This window comes from Lonchura striata, chromosome 1, assembly GCF_046129695.1.
Source record: "Lonchura striata isolate bLonStr1 chromosome 1, bLonStr1.mat, whole genome shotgun sequence".
Taxonomy (NCBI): Eukaryota; Metazoa; Chordata; class Aves; order Passeriformes; family Estrildidae; genus Lonchura; species Lonchura striata.
Window position 1 is genome coordinate 138,920,365 of NC_134603.1, and position 19,179 is coordinate 138,939,543.

The window sequence follows — 19,179 nt, forward strand, 5'->3', positions numbered from 1 at the left end:
CTTCTCATTTGTGAAGTTTTAATCTTGTGCCTGCTGGTTTTTTGGTCTCAGGAGAAAGAAAAGGTTTTGTACTTTTAAAGTGTGAATACTTTCATGAGGTCACTCCAAGACTACACTAAATTACTTGTGTAATTACTTATATAACTGAAGACACATTTAACATGCCAAGCTCACAGATACTAGATGAATTTATTTCTCCATATACTCTCCTCTTTCCCAAGTAGTTCCCCTCTGACAAGTCACTGTCTGGAAGCTTAAGCGCTCTTACATAAATGAATATTAAAAAAAAAATCACCCATACTGCACTAACTAGCAGGCAGGCAACTAGAAATATTAATTTCATCTTCGGTGCTGAGAAGCTACAAATCACAAAGAATTTGTCCCATACACAGAATTAATTTCTAATAAAATAATAAAGTAAAAAAAAAAAAAAAAAAAAAAGCTTTACAGATAAATTACCAAAAGCCACACCATTACTAGTACTTAACTTCCCAGAGAATTCTTGAGAAAAAGTTAATCAGCAGACCTAAATCATAATTTCACCCAAGAACAGCATATTCTTTAGCAAATTACCTGAAAAGTTGTCTAATTTCACTATGGACCCACACGCTCTCCTCTTTCCCAAACTCTCAGAAATCTGCACAGAGTTTTATTTCCTACAACAAATATGTATCAGGTAAGGAAAAAGGTATTTTTCCATAGATGCTTTTAGGACCTGATCCACAGTTCTTTGACATTCACAGGAGCTTCTTCTGGAGATTTCCACAAAATTTCATAAACTAGAATCCAACCAAACTGCCTCCATCAGAAGCTATTTCATTTCATCCAGCACTTCCTATCTCTACTTTTGGATTAGGTAAGTTCCAGAAAGGCAGTCCTGACTTCCAGAAAGGCAGTCCTGACTTCTATCTTCAAAAGGCCAAGATCTGCCACAACAGTTTTTCTAGTATTTAGCCATTTGTGTTGCTGGAAAGGTGAGTTTAATTTTGAATTTTAACTACTTCCTTCTTTGGTCATTTGTATTTTTTTTTTTTCTGAAGTACCTTTTTCTGCAAATTTACTCATGTACTACTTACTTCTTAACTCTAATATTTGCAAATGCAGCAGGTCAGACTCTGTCACTCCCAACCAAATGACATTCTCTATGTCCTTAAATTCCTTTGACATTTTTTCGCTATTTGTTCCTACATCCAAATTTCAACTTCCTTTTTTAAAGACTACTAGCATCAAAACTATATATAGTATTAGCTTCAGGTATAAAACAAACAGATGTCAAAAAGAAGTTAGAACTCTTCCAGAACTTCTTTTTATGCCTTCTAATTTAAACACCCTAGGGTGCAGTTACTCCTAGTCTGAAGTCCCCCTAGTGCAAAATTCTTGTCCTCTTTGACCTCTTGTTCATTTTAAGAGCTACCACCTCCCTGAACAAAGCCCTCATCTCTGTAGTTCTGCACTCCTTTTTTAATCATATAAGTATTCATCTCACCATATCTGGACAGGCTTAGAATGCCAGGTCATCAAAATGGGTTTTGTACAAAATCTTTGACTTTATTCTGCTTCAACATTTGAACAGATTTTGCATCCTCTGCAAGATTTTACTACATGAAATGTCAATTGTTTGTTGACAATTTAATTTTGACTGTTATTTAATTACCCATTATTTATATAATTTTTGGGTTTTTTATTATAAAGCTCTGCAATAATTAGCATTTTAAAAATCTAAGACACAAAATATCATAGCAAATAGTTTGTAAGAAGCATTCTCAAGCATCCTTAGAAGCCAGCTAAAACACTATCTAATGCTTTATCCTGTGGAAGTCAATTGTTACCTTACACATTGGTCAATAAAAATAGCAAACTACTGTAATTAAATAACAATAATTATATGACTTACATTAGTTATACCAATAGTAGATATTAAAAAAAAAAAAAAGGCAATTTCCAGAGAGGCTTTGACTATTTCTAAGAGTAACAATTTAAGCTTGTTTGGAGCTATTTTATCTAATTGAAACTATTTTTGTGAAGAAAACACATGGAGCAAAGCCACTGAAGTACAGGAAGAACTTGTCCCCCATCTCACATCATAACTGCAAGCTATATTTATAACTGGCAAAGCACTGCTCCCCTCTTCAAAGACAAACTGCTGGTGAGGCTCTTCTTCTCTGCCCACTTTGCTTAAAATGTTCACAGCATGAATTTTTATCTCCACAGTGGGAAGCCAAGGATTAGCCCCAGTCTCCAAGAGGGTGGAGAGATTTAAAGGTCAATTTAATTAGCTCATTCTAATCTCTTGCACGCCTAATGTAAATGTCATTGTTTTCTAACTGCTACTTTAGCAGACAAGATTGTATTTTAGAAACTTTGAACACATGAACTATGTGTTGGATGTAATACAAATACTCTGTGTAACTAATTTAAAAAGGGATCCTAATAAAAATTGCCACTGAGTCAGACCTTTTCCTAAGAAAAAGAAAAAGGGCAATAGGAAAATTCTGGTGGTAAAGCATGGAGAGCTTTAGAAAACAGTAATCTTTCAAAGTGACTGGCTTAACAGCTTCTCATTGATTTAAATCTTCCCTATTTCATGATGTCTGGACAAAGGCAAACAACGGTTTCTGGTGCTGTGATCTCATCCAAAAGCTGTGGAAAACTAAAATGAGCTTTACAAGCTCAACGTACCCTAAAGACAAATCAGATCACATCCCAGACTATGTAAGAGTGCCTCTGGGCAAGCTTTGCATGAACAAATAGGCAAAAGCAAGTGCACAGATGATGCTCTGCGATGACTGAAATCACAGGTCAGTGGAGAAGCCTGACAGTGGCTCATGGCTGTTGGAGAATGATGTACACACTATTCTGGCTGTTCATCTGCAGTAGAAGTGCAGTGCTGCTCTCTGGCCCTTGCACAGCTTCCCAACAAGACAAACCTGAAGCTTCCCCCAACCTTTTTTTTCAAGACTTCAGAAATCATGGATAAGGAAATTAGACCAGGATTACTGATTAAGAAGGACATCAGAGAGAATGTGTCATACAACTGACATAGATGCTCCAAGGTTATTTGCTGTAATTTGAAACAAGTAGCCCAAGTCCTGAGATGATTTTCAGGACAACGTTTTATCAGTGACTTGTAGAGGAAAGAAAGGCAAAGCACTGGGTTTTTTTATAAAAGCAGAAGCACCAAATCCAGAGATGTCTGGGTGGTTATAGAGGGACAGGTAGGGATGACTTTTGGGTCTATTTTGCATGGTGATAATGTTCTTGCCATTAAGTAGGTTCCATTATCTGGAAACCCTGTTGCAGAAGCAGGCACCACTGATCTCTGACACTGGAAGGTCTATAAGGAGTCTGACATGGAGAAAAGCATACCTGACCTACCAGCAACATGCTACAAGCACATTCAGAGGGTATAACCTCCCCTGCATTTGCCAGATATATGGACAAATCTGCATGATGATTTCTTGTCAGCTCATAAGCATGGCTCTCAAAAGGCCTATGGTGAATGCTATGGGACCCCAAAAGATGAAAACAGGCCACCACTGGTCCTGTGCTGCACCCATCAGAAATACAGGTACTTCTATGATCTTGCTAAAATGTGGATGCACACACTCCAAACACCTATAAACATTTATAAAGAAATTGTAATCAGGGAGTGATTACTATGGAGAAAGATGTGAAAAACTGTTGTGGTATGGGCTGATTTAGTCAGTTGGTTCTATCAATGTTACTTAGCCTTATGCTCCCCCATTTGTCCCCTCACAGCTGGTTTGATCCAAGCTATTTACCCCAAAAGTTCCCACCCTTGGCTCCCCAATTATATGTCTGTCTTCTCACCTATCCCTGTTTTCTCCTAATTTGGTTCCATCAATCCGTGTTTTTTATACCCTTTTGCTGTTAATCCTGTAACCACCTCCAGTTTCTTCCAGAAAGTTCTGTATCAATCACTCCAGTTTAGCTTTTCTCTTTGTCCCCTGACCTTGTGCCCACCCCTGCTACATTATCAGAGGTTGTTGTGTCCCTCTCTGGTTTATCCCCATTGGGCAGACAGGTTTGCACCCCTGTCCGCCCACCCCCTATTCAAGCTGCTGTAATCTTTGATTTCTTTGGCATTTGTCACTGCACCACCCAGAGGGCCCCTTTCCTGCCCCACCTGGGGAAATGAAGGCCTCTTTGGGCTGGCATACAGGTGTCCTCTCCCATCCCTTCCCCTCCTCTCGGCGTGCGGAGTTACCCGAGCAGCTCTGGCACCCTTGGGGCAGACGATGCTCCTGAGGCGCCGCTCGCCAGCCCAGCCGGGCCTGACACCGCCCGGGGCCGCGCAGGGACTGCCGGAAAAAACTTTGACAGAGGAACACAAACAACTTATTTTTTACGTTGAGCTATCCTTCCAGGAGAAAGGTTATGGGTTCCTTGACTTCGTTGAATAAAAGTTTACGAATAAAACATGAGGTCTTTCCTAAATCAAGCTGTCCTATTGAGACCATAGAGCTGTCAGTTTACAGCATGCACTTGCTTTGGAAAGAGCTAGGGCTCTTTTTCTGGGAGCCTTTCCCCTTTAGCCCTGCAAAGCTTGGCTTAATGCCTTCCTTTGAATATCTCTAAGAACTCGGGAGTACTTATCAGTTTGTTCTTTTGATGTTGCTAGCACATGCTAAATTACTATTTTCCATTTTGAATGCCCAGTTGTTAATAATACTCCTTTTAGGCAAGCAACAGCAAAATGCAAGGCAAATTAAATGTTTTCTAGGGAAAACAGAGAAACCACAAGTCAGAATTTCTGTTGCCATATGTACTAAGATTAATTCTCACCATCACAAAAATATTATTTGGGCTTACACTTAAGGCACTAAATCTTAGAGGATTAGATTTAGACTGAAAACTTCACTTTTTATGTGCTGGAAAGACTACAAACAGCACAGGTTTTGTTACTACAGCTGGTTCAACACTTTACTAAAACCACTGTCTATACTCATGTCAAACAAGATGTCAGCAGTTCTGAATGTCTTGGTGTCAATGTCCACTTGGAATCTACAAACTGTACACTCTGCTATAGGAATCTTACCTGACAGACAAGCCCAGGAACTTTTCAAGCACTGACAGACTTACCATGTTAAATAAATTGACTTGCACTGGTATTTTCTTTACAAGATAATTCATTAAAAACCATCAAAGCAAGAACTAATTGAAGAGAGTGTTTTAGGAATAAGCTCCAACTTCTAACATAGCTGTTGCTGACCTTGCTGTCTGTAGTTTGATACTGAAGGTGGCTCATTCTTTTCCAAACCAAGGGCCAAAAAATGAAAGTATAAATTTTAGTGCAGAAGCACCAGCTGAGAGCTCTTATTACTACTTGTTATCTGAAGAAATGTTGGATTGCAAAGTACTTTTTAAGTTGTTAAGATGATGTCTTGGGGCTGTATAAGTCATGTAAAATGAACAACAATATTTAGAGATTGATAAGAATTTTGGTGATCTGAAGTTTAGATACCTTAAAAGAAAATTATATTGAAGGCTGACATCTAAAAAACAAGCCTAGAATTTGCATTGTTTTCCTGATGCCTTGTTATGAGTCTAGACTACAAATCCTTCTGCATAGAAAGCTCTGTGAGACATTGAAGTCTCCTTAACAGCTTTATCAGAAGTCAAAGATACAAGTTCATATGGTTTGTAATTAGGGAAATTGCTTAAAAGCAGGAATTCTCAGTTAGATTTCAAGTTTTTATATGGAAAAGTGCTTAGAAAAACATCAAGTATAGGTACATTAAAAAGAACTTACAGAACCATCTGCTAAAAGTTCTTTATGAATTATTTGTCCTGTACAGAGAATCTCTACAAACTGCTCCTGCAGACATGAAAAGTCAGATCTGAGCCTGTCTCCTACTACACCAAGTACTATAATTTGAAAGGAAGTCAGTTGTGCTCTCCCTCATCCTCAGTAGAAGGCTCATAATGTACACTGGGACATTGGTGCCCTCTGGTATGAGCAATTGTACTTTACTGGGCAAGAACCCAGTCATCCTCTTTTGCTTAGCAGAATCCAGATGTAGGATTCGGCAATAACTTTAAGCAAGAACAGATGTGTTGGAGCACAGTAAATAAAGTTTCCCTTCCCAGAGCAACAGCAGCAGAAGTATTTGTAACAGTAGTAGATCCTATTTTTCTACAGATTGTTGGGGGTTGTTAGCTGAGCTGCCTGCCTGTTAATCTCTCATAATTTTTCAGTTTACAAGAAGCTAACCCTCTAATTCTTCTAACAGAACTCCACTCTTGGATCTTCTAAGATAAAGTATGCTTGAGAAGCAACCCTGAAGAAAAACAGCTATCCCATTAATTGGGTAGAGGGGGAATGGGATGGGGGGGTTTGTAGAGAGAGAAGAAATCTTTCTATAGAAAAACCTTTACACTGTCTACAATTGAGTGGGAATGCAGAAATTACAATTAGCTTAGTGAGGGACTTTACAATATCTGTTTTCTATTAATTTTTTTTATTTTCTACTAGAAACAGTTAATGCTCTCAAGTAGTCACCCATGAATATTAGAAGAATTCTTTTTCAATTAAACAAGAAAATACTAACAAAAATACATAATTTACCCTATCAAGGCAATGTCTGTCATTACTTAATGTTCTGTCTTTTGGAATTACTTTGACACTTTACAAAGTAATCTTCAATCAGCGATCCATACATACTTGTAACATCCAACAGAACAAAGCAAAACAATAGTCTCTTTCCCTTTGATAATTTATAGTCTTTTTAAGTGGTTAAAATGGTTTTAAAGTTTTTCCATAATTCAAATGCAATTTCGATTCATACTGACTGATCATCAGTTGTGTTCCCCCTTTAAGAAAAAACATCCAGATCAGTTTTTAATGTAATGCAGTAACTGGTTTAGAATTTTTTTAATACAAGAACAAAGTTTCTTAACCTAGATTAAAGACTTAATTTATCATAACAAGTTTGTATAGGCAAACTTTGAATGAACCTCAAGGTTTCACTAACTTCATACTGTATTTTCTACACTGCTATCCATTATAAAGCATGAAGCCCAAAAAAGTCCGTACTGTATTAGCAACTGCACATGTATCTCCACAAAGCTTCAATCCCAGTTCAGTACTAAATGTTTCTTGGAGATGCCCAACTAGCTACAAAATATAGACAGATGCAGGACAGATTACCAAAAACATCTCTAAAAAGGGAGTTGGTTTGTGTCATGTGAAGGAAGGGAGTTCATTCCAGGAACTCTAACTGCCATTACTAGAAATGGCTTCCTGTAAGGCATGAACAATATACAATTTAAGGTATTCCTCTGACTCCTAAGTCAAGGTTACTTGTAGGAAAAAGCTGTGTACTTTGTGAAATTTAAATCTCTCTTCAGAGACATAAGGAAACCTCTGCAAGACCAGTTCCACATATTCGTTATTTCACATGTGAACTAAGTCTATTTGTTAAGCAGTCCACAAAATAACTACAAAATTAGAAACACAATGTAAAGGATTAAAATTAGTATAGCCCACTATTCAGAGCATATGCTACCAATTTTTTTCATGAAGTAGGTTTTGTTTTTTTTAGTGCTTACTCATAAGGAAAGACTATTTGCCCTCTGGAACAACTCATCAAGGATATCAGCAGAACATTCTGAAAACAAAGGCATTTAAAATTAATGTTCTTTGAGACTGTGACTGATGTGTCTGACTAATGAACAAGGTAATTGGTTTATTTATCTAAACTAATCCTTTCTGGCTCAATAATGGGAATGACATTGTTCACAGTTGACTAGGACTCCCTTCCTGAAAATATATAAGAAAGACCATCAGAGAAAGTAACTTGATATTTCTTCCATAAGCTTTCCCTTATTTCTACACTGCAAATAATTTTTCAATTTCAGGTTTGATTCTGAGTATAAGACAATCATTTTAACCAATAATAATTGGAATAACATAGTTGAAGATAACCTTTATCTGAAAAAAAGGTATATTTATTAGATTCCCTTTTTAAATCACAGACTGCAACATTAAAATGAAAACAACTTCTACTTTTAATAGGTATAATTCTTAACTAACATGTGAGGAGACAAATTTTATGTGTAGTAAAAATAATTTAATTTTGAAAGTGAATTCAAAATACATTCATACTTTGAGCATTTAATTTATTTCCTTTTTATTCAGATTATTCCAGTAGAATAAGAATTCAGAGTGATAAATTGCTTGGGCAGAGGAAAAAAGCAATAATGAAGGCAGACATTGTCTTCCCTTAGGTTAAAATTACTATTAACCATTTTCTGATTTTCACTAAATATGCTTTAAATACTAAAAAACATGATATTCTTTTTGTACTTCACAATTTTGTTGTATCAAAACCCAGGATACAGTTACATGTTCTTATTTTGGATTGTTGATTTGCTACATTATCAAACACATAGCTACAAAGTAGTATTTTTGGTTTTAATATGAAAATACAGACAGTTTATCCAGTGACAGTTACTTAATGCCATTTTATCATTGTTATAATGAATAAATCAAACAGTAGTATAACATAGTTACAACAGGAATTTCTCTTGCAGAACAGCAGTGCAGATGGAAACATTTCACAGCGCTGTGGAATGCAGCATTTTTTATTATGCTAAGTTTGCCAGTTATAACTCACTATAGCATCTTAAGTCATCTAACATTTACTGAACTCTACCTTCCACTGTCTAGTAATATCAAAAGCCCATGTTCTAAAGATAGCAAGCATGAATTGGCATCACAATTTTAAAAGCAATCATACGTCTTCCTTCTTTATCAACAAAAATGAAATCTTCATATAAAGGGATCAAGTAGTTTCTCAAGCAATAGGATCCTCCTTGGTCCAACAGCAGAACTGAACCAGGAATGCAATTTGATTATCTCAGTGCATTTCCTTTTAAACAGTTCTTCATAAATAGGTTAATGAAACATCATGGAACACAATCATGACAGCTCCAAAACAACCAACAATCCTCTTCTCTACTGACTGGCAAAGTGTCTTAGCAAGGTTACAGTGGCTGTATACTGAGATTCATAACCTAATCTCTGTCTACACCCCTGTTTCTAATATGTTGTTTGATCCTGAAAAGGTCAAATTGGTAAAAAGGATTGTTGAAAGACTCAGATATAGACTTTGGCTGCAACATTCCGCTTGCTCCATTGGCAAGAATGAGCGTGTTATTGTACAAATGCATTTTGCATCATTGTTTAGCTATTTAAAATAATTTCTTAAAATTTCTCTTAATATATTTTAGCGACATAACTCCAGTTCACATCAAAATAAGTTTAAAAAAGCAAAAAAGTATGAGAGGAAGCCTTAATGGGTTACATAGCAAGCATTCTTTTGGACAGGACATCTTGTAGCATGACTGCAGAAGGAATTATCCCTGTGACTGAAATGCTGTGTATTGGGAACTCTTAATGGAAAAGGGAATTCTCAGAATTGGCAAATCAGGTTGAAGCAGAGTTCAGGGACCTTATTTTGCAAAGGCAGAAAGAAACTCTGACTGCATGGAACAGCCCTGCCAAATCTGGAGCAATTTCTTGGTTTGTTGTATCTACTTTACACAAGCAATTTGTTTCCAGATCCTCTTAAGAACAGGAAAATGAGACATGATGAAGCAGGATGAAGCTGGCAGGCCATAGGTCACTCTCTTGTAACCAAAAAAAGCATGAGGAAAGAAAAAAAAAAAAGGCTGCAGTCATTTCAGAAGCCACATTTCATAGAAAGAACTCTGATGCAACTGTTATCTAAGCGACTCAGCTGAATAGAGAATTTCTTTCCATAAGTGTCCAAACATTATTTTTCCTTATTGCAAGAGGTACTACCCTGCAGCTTCAATAAATGTGGCTTATATAGAGGCACTCTAATGAGGAACACAGAGGACTAAAGATGGCAGAAGGGCAGGAGCCAGAAGGAAACTGGGGCAGGCTGAAAGGTTAAACAGAAATGTGCGTTTTGCCACTCTCAGCTTTTTCAAAGTGAGCTTACCTGAAAGTCTTGATCATCAATTCCAAATCTCTCTCTCAGATTGCGGAAAACCATTGGACAATATTCTTTAAATTTGAAATGACTTGGCATGTTTTCTCTGAAAGAAGATAAAACCAATTGAACTTCATTATCATGCATATATAATAAGCAACTTGAGAATTTTGCCTCAAAGCTGTTCATAGAAAGCTCGGGTAACAATCCTCTTACCATTTCTCTTCTACTGCTTTTTTTTTTCACTGAGATTGGGTTATCTTGTTTTTCTTCACAACATTTAATGAATGTTTATTAGCTTACTATAACATCATTATGTTGTAGCTAAGGAACTACAACAATGACAAAATGAACACAAACTGTATTTTGACAATTCTGAAACATGGACTCAAAAAAAGAAAAGAATGCTTTCCCACTGCTCAAAACTTACTTCAAAGGTGAAATCTTAGATTGGATTATACAAGTATTACTATACCATCTGTGACATCAAAAAGTACTAAGTGATAAAGCTTTAAGAAAATTTGACTTGTTCAATACAGAACTAGTTTTAATATCCTAGTGTTCATTTTAGACTTATACAACAGAAAAGTTATTTTTACCTTTGTCACAGAGCTGAAGACTCAAAGTAGCAGAATTTTTCTTTTCTACATATATTCTTGAATAAATTCAGGTTATACACAAACCAATATTAATATATCTGTACATACTGCTCATGAGACATTTTATTTTTAAGAGACAATAGATATTACATTAAATTACCATAATGCTTTTGAAGCTTTTATATGATGGGTATGATTTTGCATTATGGAAAATAAAAAGCTGAACATTAGTCACATTTGATACAGGTTTTAGATTCTCATTCTTATTCAAATACTACAGTTAATAAAGAGCACATTAAGTTATATTTTTAGAAATGCACAAATAAATGCTTACAAATAATCACACCAAGAAAGGATCACCTTCAGAATCTAATATACTCATAAGGTAATAACAAACCATATGGTGGAAAAAGTTCTACCCAGCAGCCTTTGCTGTTGCTTTTTAGAACAGCACAGACGGTTATGTTTATCTCAGGATTAACTTAATCATCAAAACTTCAGTTCCATGCACTGAAAAATAACAGAGTTCACAGTACTTCATAAAAAATACCACTACCACTATCCACTTCTACACAAAACTGTTACTTGTACTTACTTGTTGAAAAGGTGATTATCCACCTTTATCTTTGAGTAGGCTTTGAAATCATCTGGCATCAACATAACAGGGATTTGAACATGGCTCAGTTCATTGATCTAGAGAAAACAGAATATATTTAGTTGCTGATGTCTTTGCAAAGATGCTACATAGACGTCTTAATTCTGAAAGTCTACTATTTCCTGTGTATATATCCCAGGAGTGAAAACAGGTAATAGAAGAATGTAAAAGCAGTGTGTGTTATTCTTTCCAGATGAAATGCAATCTCAAGAGTGACGCTTTGGAAGAGAAGAAACAGCATTCTATATTTAGACTTGTTTCAGAAATAAAAAAGTGTTTTAAAGCACACCTGGAGTGTACTTTTTATGGAAGGTCAATGACAATGCCAGCAAAATACTCTCCTATACCAACTAATTTTTCTTGTTTTGTCAGTTAAGCTAGGCTTTCCAAAGATAATTCAACTTCTTTATTTCCAATGACTATTTACCCCTGCAGCTTATGAAGAAATCTTATATGCCTGTGTCTTGAACTTTTGGTAGAAAACTGACATTTTGCATGCATATGAACATACATATTTTCAGTTCAATAAGCAGAAGTTTGTTTCTTACAGTAGTGCAAAACTCAGATGAGATTTTCTAAGTTGCAGTATTCAGCCATTTCTTTTATTGTTAAAATTGGACAAACCATTTAAACAGACACATTTTTGCTTAGAAATAGAGGTGCATGTAAGTCCTAAGGTTTTCCTTATTTTCTTACATTTATGTGGACCACATACTCTTTCTAGCTTTAAAATTAACATTGTCAGTATTCTCCAGATTAGGATTTTTCCACTTACTTTACTTGTGACCACATCTTTATTATAAAATGTGGACAACTTTTCTATGCTCTGGTTTGTAGGCATGTTTTTAGTATTTCATGTATAAATCTACCCTTACTTGACTTAAGTTTAACTAGAACATGATAAATACAAGACAGAATTGTTAAGCTTGCAATGGACCCTTCCAAACCAGAAATGAGATACCCATTACAACAACAGTCACCAAATACTCATGACATTCTCATGTTTTATCCATGTTTTTATGGCACTCTACACCCTGGTCATGCATCTCAATTTGCTCAGCTAAGTCTTTTTGCTCATACAGAGCATATTTTTTTCTCAGCAGTTTTCTACAGGGTTTAGAGGGAAGCCCCACTTCATAAAAATGGGAATGTACACTGGGGATGATGTATCAACACAGGTGTGGCTCCTCTGCTCCCTAGCACTACTTATCCACCAGTGTTTTCCAACTAGGAAGATGTTAATTGCTTGTAAATGCTACCCTGCTCAAGAGAGGCTTTTGGAGAAACCTTCACTGCAACAGCTATAGTTTAAAAATACTGGAGAAAAAAAATGCACTCCCTGCAAGCATGACCTTAGAAGAGCTGAAGTTGAGCAAAACAGAAGAGTGAAGACTCCTCTAGCTCTCCTCTAGTTCTTAAGCAGAAGAAAGAAACCTTCCTTCTGTCAGGAAGGTCAGGCAGTCTCCTTACCTTTCAATACTTTAAAGCCCCAGTAATGTTCCCTGCTATGTCTCATTTTTGTCATTCAGATCTTGCAGCCCACATGAAAAGTGCAAAGAATACTTCTTTGGAAAGGCCTGAAAAGTTCTTGACAGAAGCAGAGCAGAGAAAGGAAAGAAAAAGATGTTGGGGATGAGCTCAAAGTGAAAACTCGTCTTAACACTCACCAAAGGGAGAGACAGAAGAAATTGCAATACATTTTTGAAAACACAGCTGTACAAGCCTAATAAATCATGATGACACCTCATTAAATACAACATAAAATAACAAAACGCTGATTGAAAAATCACTACATCAAACATACGTGCTCTTTACTGAAGTTGATACCTCTGTACATCAATCTCCCCCTAAAGTCACAAGGCAGCTCATGAGTGTGCAGAACCAGTCTAGCTGCTGTACAAATAAAACTAGGGACACGTAGATATATTACGCAGAGATATGAAATTCCGAATTTGTTTTACAGAATTACCATCTCTTTCAGATTGCCAGATCACACAACAAATTTCACACTTGAACGAAAAATAGCAGAGATGTACGTGCATATACACTACAGACAAAAACGATCCCAAGAACACCTTCTGCTAAATACTGCAATAAATGCTGAATTCAAACATCTTCAACTATCTACAACAAAGTTTGCTTGCAAAATTGCATTTTAAATTATCAAAACTGCATTGATCAAATTGTTATGTGTACTTGCTTTTCTTAATTTGCTGATATGAAGTTTCTCTGCATACATCTATAGATTAGCTTTCATGCTGTGGATATTTAAATTCATGCTATGTAATGCCATAGTTTTATTTGTGCCTGTAGGCCTTACAAGCATCACCTATACAGATGAATGAAAAAGCCTTTGTATATGCATACTTTGGGGATTCTTTGATTTTAAGAAAAAAAAATTTCAAAATACTTCTCCTAAGTTCCCTACAAGATATGAATGTACACTCTCCCCATTCCTCAGTCAGCAGGTTTGATGGTTTTGTTTTTTTATGGAGGGATGAATTTTTCAGGGTGCTTTTTGTTTTGGTTTGGGGTTTTTTGGTTGGTTGCTTTTTTTTAAGATTCATCCAAATCTAAGGTAAGTAAAAGTAATTTCTCTAATATTTTTGGGAATTTCTCTCCAGTAGAGTAGGAAAATAAAAAAGCAGGTGATGAACACGCAGTAGAAGTGACCTCTGGTAAAGCACACCAGCTGAGTAACAGCATATCCCAGCAGCACAGACCATTAATTATTTGAAACCTTTCAAGTATAAGGACTGGTTGTCTCTGCAATAGGACATTTTTGGATAGATTTGATGAGGCCAGACTGGAAAATGTGCACAAGAGAGGATGGAAACCCAGTGTCATTAGATCTTGGTGGAAACCGGAACCACATTGTGGGGGGGGAGGGAGAAGAAACAATATCCAAAACAACCCCCCCAAACAGCTCTTGAAAAGCTAAAAGAAAAGGGAAAGGTCAGAGGGATCAATTCTCTACTTCATCACTGTGTGAAGCAATGGTCACATCTGAAAGACACTAAATATGAAATGCAAAGAAAACATTTTGAGTCTTCCAACTTGTCTCGAATATTTTGCTTCTTTTTCTGTGTTTGAAAGTTAAGTACAACAGAAAATGTGTTAAGATGCATGTGATACCTTTGACCAGTATTATGTCCATCTCTTCATGTTACCAATTAAATACAGTTAGCTCCTCTAGCAATAGCAAATGAGATGTGCATGTGAGGAAAAAAGTTCAGTATTCCAAATTACAATAGAAACTGTTACAATAGCTGTAATACTTACATAAGAAATACCCGTTTTCCTCTAAGGAGTGCTTTTGAGTGCAACAGAATCATAATCAAGAAAAAATTTCCCAAGAAATTGAGATAAACAAGAGATAATTGCAAAGCATAAATGAGGCAAAGAGAGCTCACTGGTCAGAGGACTGAGTATTCAGGATCAAACATTCATTTAATTGCAATTACTTCAGAGAAACCACGTGTACAGTATCTCTATAATAAATGCATATGAGTCATATTGAAAAGGAAGATTCTTTTAGTCCTGCAACCTATATCCTTTAATTGCCTTGAATTATTGTTGCCAATGCAAAATTTGGTGCAGTTTGTCTTTTTTTGAAATGGACAATGCTTGCTGTATCTTTGATGAATTCAAATCCAATAAAATAGCCTTAGAGAATGTATTGCTTTAAATATGAATGACTAAAATTTTAGTTGCATAGTAGCCATGTATATTATGTATAAATACCTCATGTGTATTAACAACATTTGTAAATTCATGCACACATGATATTAACAAGTGACCCAGAAACCCCCCTTTAAGTCATTAATTCAGTATCTTTTGTGATATTAGTATAAACACAGGTGGTTATGAGACTTGGAAACATCTCCTGACAACTTACAAGCTTTAGGATAGAAGAATGTTAAAAGCTTTAAACTGGCATTGCCCCTTCAAATGCGCATACAAAAAATTGTGGCTCAGAGTGGTGGCTTGGCCATGGGAGATGAGAGAAGGCCAAAGGAAAAAGAAGTTTTCAAGCAAAAAACGACTGATTGCAACTCATTTTGCTCCTGCAGGTTTAGCATTGAATTCACACTGTCAGGATAACAGAGGTTGTAATTAAACTGCAAATAAGGGAATAATAAAAGCCTACTGGACATTGAATAAATAGTAAGACTCAGCTGGTAATGATTTTGAAATTAGCACACAGAGAGGTGTTCCCACAAAGCCATCTTATACTGGTGACATTTCAAATAAGCTTCTCTAATTTATACAATTTGAAATCAAGCAACGACTATATCATAAATTGTTAGGCATTATTAATGGCCCTTATTTAATTCAGATACATTCACCCTAAACACCACATTACTAGGGCAATGCATAATTAAGCATTAGTTTTCATTCTGTCAGAACATAAGCAGCAATAAATTGCTTGTATGCAAAGTAGACAATGAGATATTTAAACTGCATATAATAAAGGCAATTTACAGCATGTATTGCATGTTTAGCTAGAAGAGTCAGAACAATAATCCTGTTTTCCAATAGATACAAGCTGATGCTTATTGTTACAATACTACAGCAAGAAACCTGCGTAACATATTACAGCTGGTATTACTCATTTAAAATCCCAAATCAAGCAATCAACCAACCAAAAAAAAAAACCAAACCATAAAAAACCTGATAAAGCCATGCACAATATCCAAAATTTAATCCCAAGAAGACCACAAATCACACTCAGACTACTTAGAAATGCCTAGTTTCTTTTGAAATTCTCTTCCTTTTTAAGTCCTTCATGCTCCAATTTTTTTTTTATTGAATGTTGCATGTTTAGCATACAGCATAGACACAGTTTCCTTTTATTTTAACATATCAGCCTGCCAGACTTGCTGAAACTATGCAGGGATGAGGTGCTTTCACATGAAACAGCCTGATAAAACATCTCAATTGCAGTTACTGATCTTGGCAGTTTCTCACACAGGAAAATCCCTGCTGCTCCTGATGCTGGATGTGGCAGGAGTTGTAGAAGTGCTACTTCTTTTCAGCTGTTTATCTCCCAGCTCTCTTTCTGTACTGAAAGCTAATTCACAACAGTCTGATCTGTTGAGACAAACAAGCTACAACTGGTTTGTTACTCTAGGAAAAAGTCAAGTGCATTTTTCACAAATTTATGTATTTTTAAACACTGATTTTGGAAGAAGTGGGAGTGGTAGAGAGACTTCGGAAGAAAGAAATTATTTGGATATAAAAATAGAATTGAACTTTTAACACCACCAGCAGTTCTGAGATTTTTATGTTCAGGGTTTTACTTTCTGCATCACAGCTTCTACTTTGGCAAAGAAACTTGCACAGAAATATCAAACCATATTTTTGGTTCAGACACAAAGCCACCATTTTGAAGAGGCCACAGACTTCCTCAATGGCACAGTTAATTCATTTACTGGTAGGTTAATGCTTATGAAAGCAAGCCTACAGGCTTTTTTTGTGGATTGGTCTTACAAAATGGGGTTGCAGAACAAGAACACAACAGAGGAAACTCTTTGGAGTATAAAATTTCACATTTAGGGGACTATTATTTCTCATTCTTCCAGCACCTGCTTGATACTATTGAACACCCTGCAAGTCTTACCAAACAGAACATTTTCCTGATCACTAGAGCAGGCACCTACAAGATGAAGTTTCTTCTTATTCATTCTATTGTCCTGTAAAAAGCCCTCTCCAAAGCTGTTCCTATTTTGTAAGGAGTAGAGGTTTAGGTTAAAGAACTAGGCCAAGTGGTGACAGGCAAAGCTATAGGCAGGCATTTACATCCTCTCCTTCCCAGATGTGGAACACACTGTGGCATTGCTACCAGGACAGTAAACGCCTTGTGCTGAAGTATAAACTGAAAGTGAAGTGATTATTTTACAACTCTTTGAAATCTACCTTGAAGGGTCTGAAAAGGGTGGATGAGGTCAGCAGCTAATCAATTTTGTGGAAGACATTTGCCTGTTGCAGGGCAAAACCATCATTTGATAAATGTCATTTGACAGTTCAAATTACACTCAAACCCATTCTTGCAAGAGAAATAAAAGGTTAAGTTAAGTTCTGCTGCAGAGAAATAAATCAGTTCAGCAAAATACTTCTTAATATGTTTTAAATTAGGTTTTCATCATTTCAATCACACAAAAATTCATCTCTTTCCCCTACCTCCCCCTGCTACCCTGCAAGGTAAAACCTATCCAGGCATTTTTTTTTTAATTCTGCAATTTGTTAGACTTGAAAGGGTATAGAAAACTTCTATATAAGGAATTTCCAGTTACCGATTCAGAATCAAGTCCAGAAATTAATGCAATTATATGACTAAGAAAAACAGAGGGCAAAGCATTTCACTTTTTCTGAATCTTTACAACCTTTGCAATTTAAGGTATATGAACAGAAAAACAAACTAAACTAAAATGTTAAAAAACCTCAAAATCAAACAAACATAAACCACCTTCCTACCAGGTAATAGGCAGCTACATAAAAGAATCTAAATTTTACATGTCTCAAAACATCTACCAGTAATTACCAGAGCAGCTTTGTGTTTTTTACAGTTTAGGTGATGCCTACCATTAGATTCCTGGCTTTCAATAAAATTCAGTAATTAAATACTAGAAAAGTAGGCCAAACTGAACCAAGAGCATTCCAAACTGCCTCAACGTATATTTTGTCTAAAGTATTAGCCACAGAATATGTTTAATACTGCAGGAGTATTAAATATACATCATATTTAGCAATACTAAGAAACTAACACCTCAATAACAGCTATCACATTTTATCAAAAAGAGTAGCAAGACCTTTGTGAAGTCTTATGGTCTGCCTTTGAATTGAATTAACAAACTGAAATAAATTTCACAGCAGACCCCAGATATTTTCATGAGACTTCTTGGCTGCTGTTTTCCACAGGAAAAGGATCTGTTTGGGCAGGGAAGGTCCAGTACACGTATCCATGTGGAAAACAGGATATTGTGACATACTCAAGAAAGCTCTGGACAGGATATTGTCCCAAACACTGTCCTAAAACAGCAAAGAAATGGTTTCCAAAAAGCATTCATGTTCATTTGCAAATATGGAGTATCAGGGTCCAAAACTCTAGACAAAGGGTTTTATAGCTTGGTTATCACTCCTGTTCAGAGTTTGGAGTGACAGGGTTTAAAGAACCTATAACAAAAGCACTTAAATTGCATTTCCTTCCCAACTATTTTGGTTGCAAGCTTTTAAGTCTTTCAAGTCTCTTGGACATTTGCACAGTTTAGAATACCCAGAACAACTGCTGTATACTGTCAGACAAGCATTAAGTCACATTTCTACATATTTGGCTAAAGTTCCCATGAATCTCCTTACACATTTCAATGAGTGCAAAAATTACCACTTCATAACGTGCCAAATAATCAAAGGCCAAAAATAAATTAAGCAAATCAGATATAATGTTTGTCATGATAATCCCTTATTCTCCTAAAAGCTAGGTCAAATGCCATAATATGTACAAATACATTAATACCCATGAATGAAATGGGAAATAGAATAATAGAAAAATTACTGGAGATTTTTGACAAGCTAAACACTTCTAGTAGCAAAGGGCACACAAAAATAAAGTCCTATTTCACTCCAAAAGAAAATTGTAAAGGACTATAAGCTCTTCGTATTTGGATGAGTTGTGAGGCACACATTAGACATGAGCTCATCCTTGTTTGCAAATGCAGTTGTTAAGAAGACAACAAGACAAGGGACACAGCTCAGACAACAATTTGCAAGCTATTTGCCACAAATCTGATAAAAAACCACTCTCTTTTTTGAGCAAAAATAAAGTTGTCCTCTTGAAACTTTAATTTGTGCTGGGAGGTTGATGCACTTCGACAATCTTTCATATCAATGAGCATCCTCAGTTATTGTTTGGAATAGTGATTCAAAATACACACACTTGTCA

At 36.0% G+C, this 19,179-nt stretch overlaps 1 protein-coding gene across 3 annotated transcripts in view; it reads right to left on the reverse strand.

Moving 5' to 3' along the window:
- Positions 1-19,179, reverse strand: part of PIP4K2A (phosphatidylinositol-5-phosphate 4-kinase type 2 alpha) — a 109,758-nt gene that overhangs the window by 41,783 nt on the left and 48,796 nt on the right. For all 3 annotated transcript variants that reach the window (XM_021530384.3, XM_021530385.3, XM_077788506.1), the window contains exons 2-3: positions 11,178-11,275; positions 9,993-10,089 (exon numbers count right to left, since the gene is read on the reverse strand). In XM_021530384.3, the coding sequence (XP_021386059.1) occupies positions 9,993-10,089; positions 11,178-11,275 (195 nt within the window). The remainder of the gene's footprint in view (positions 1-9,992; positions 10,090-11,177; positions 11,276-19,179) is intronic.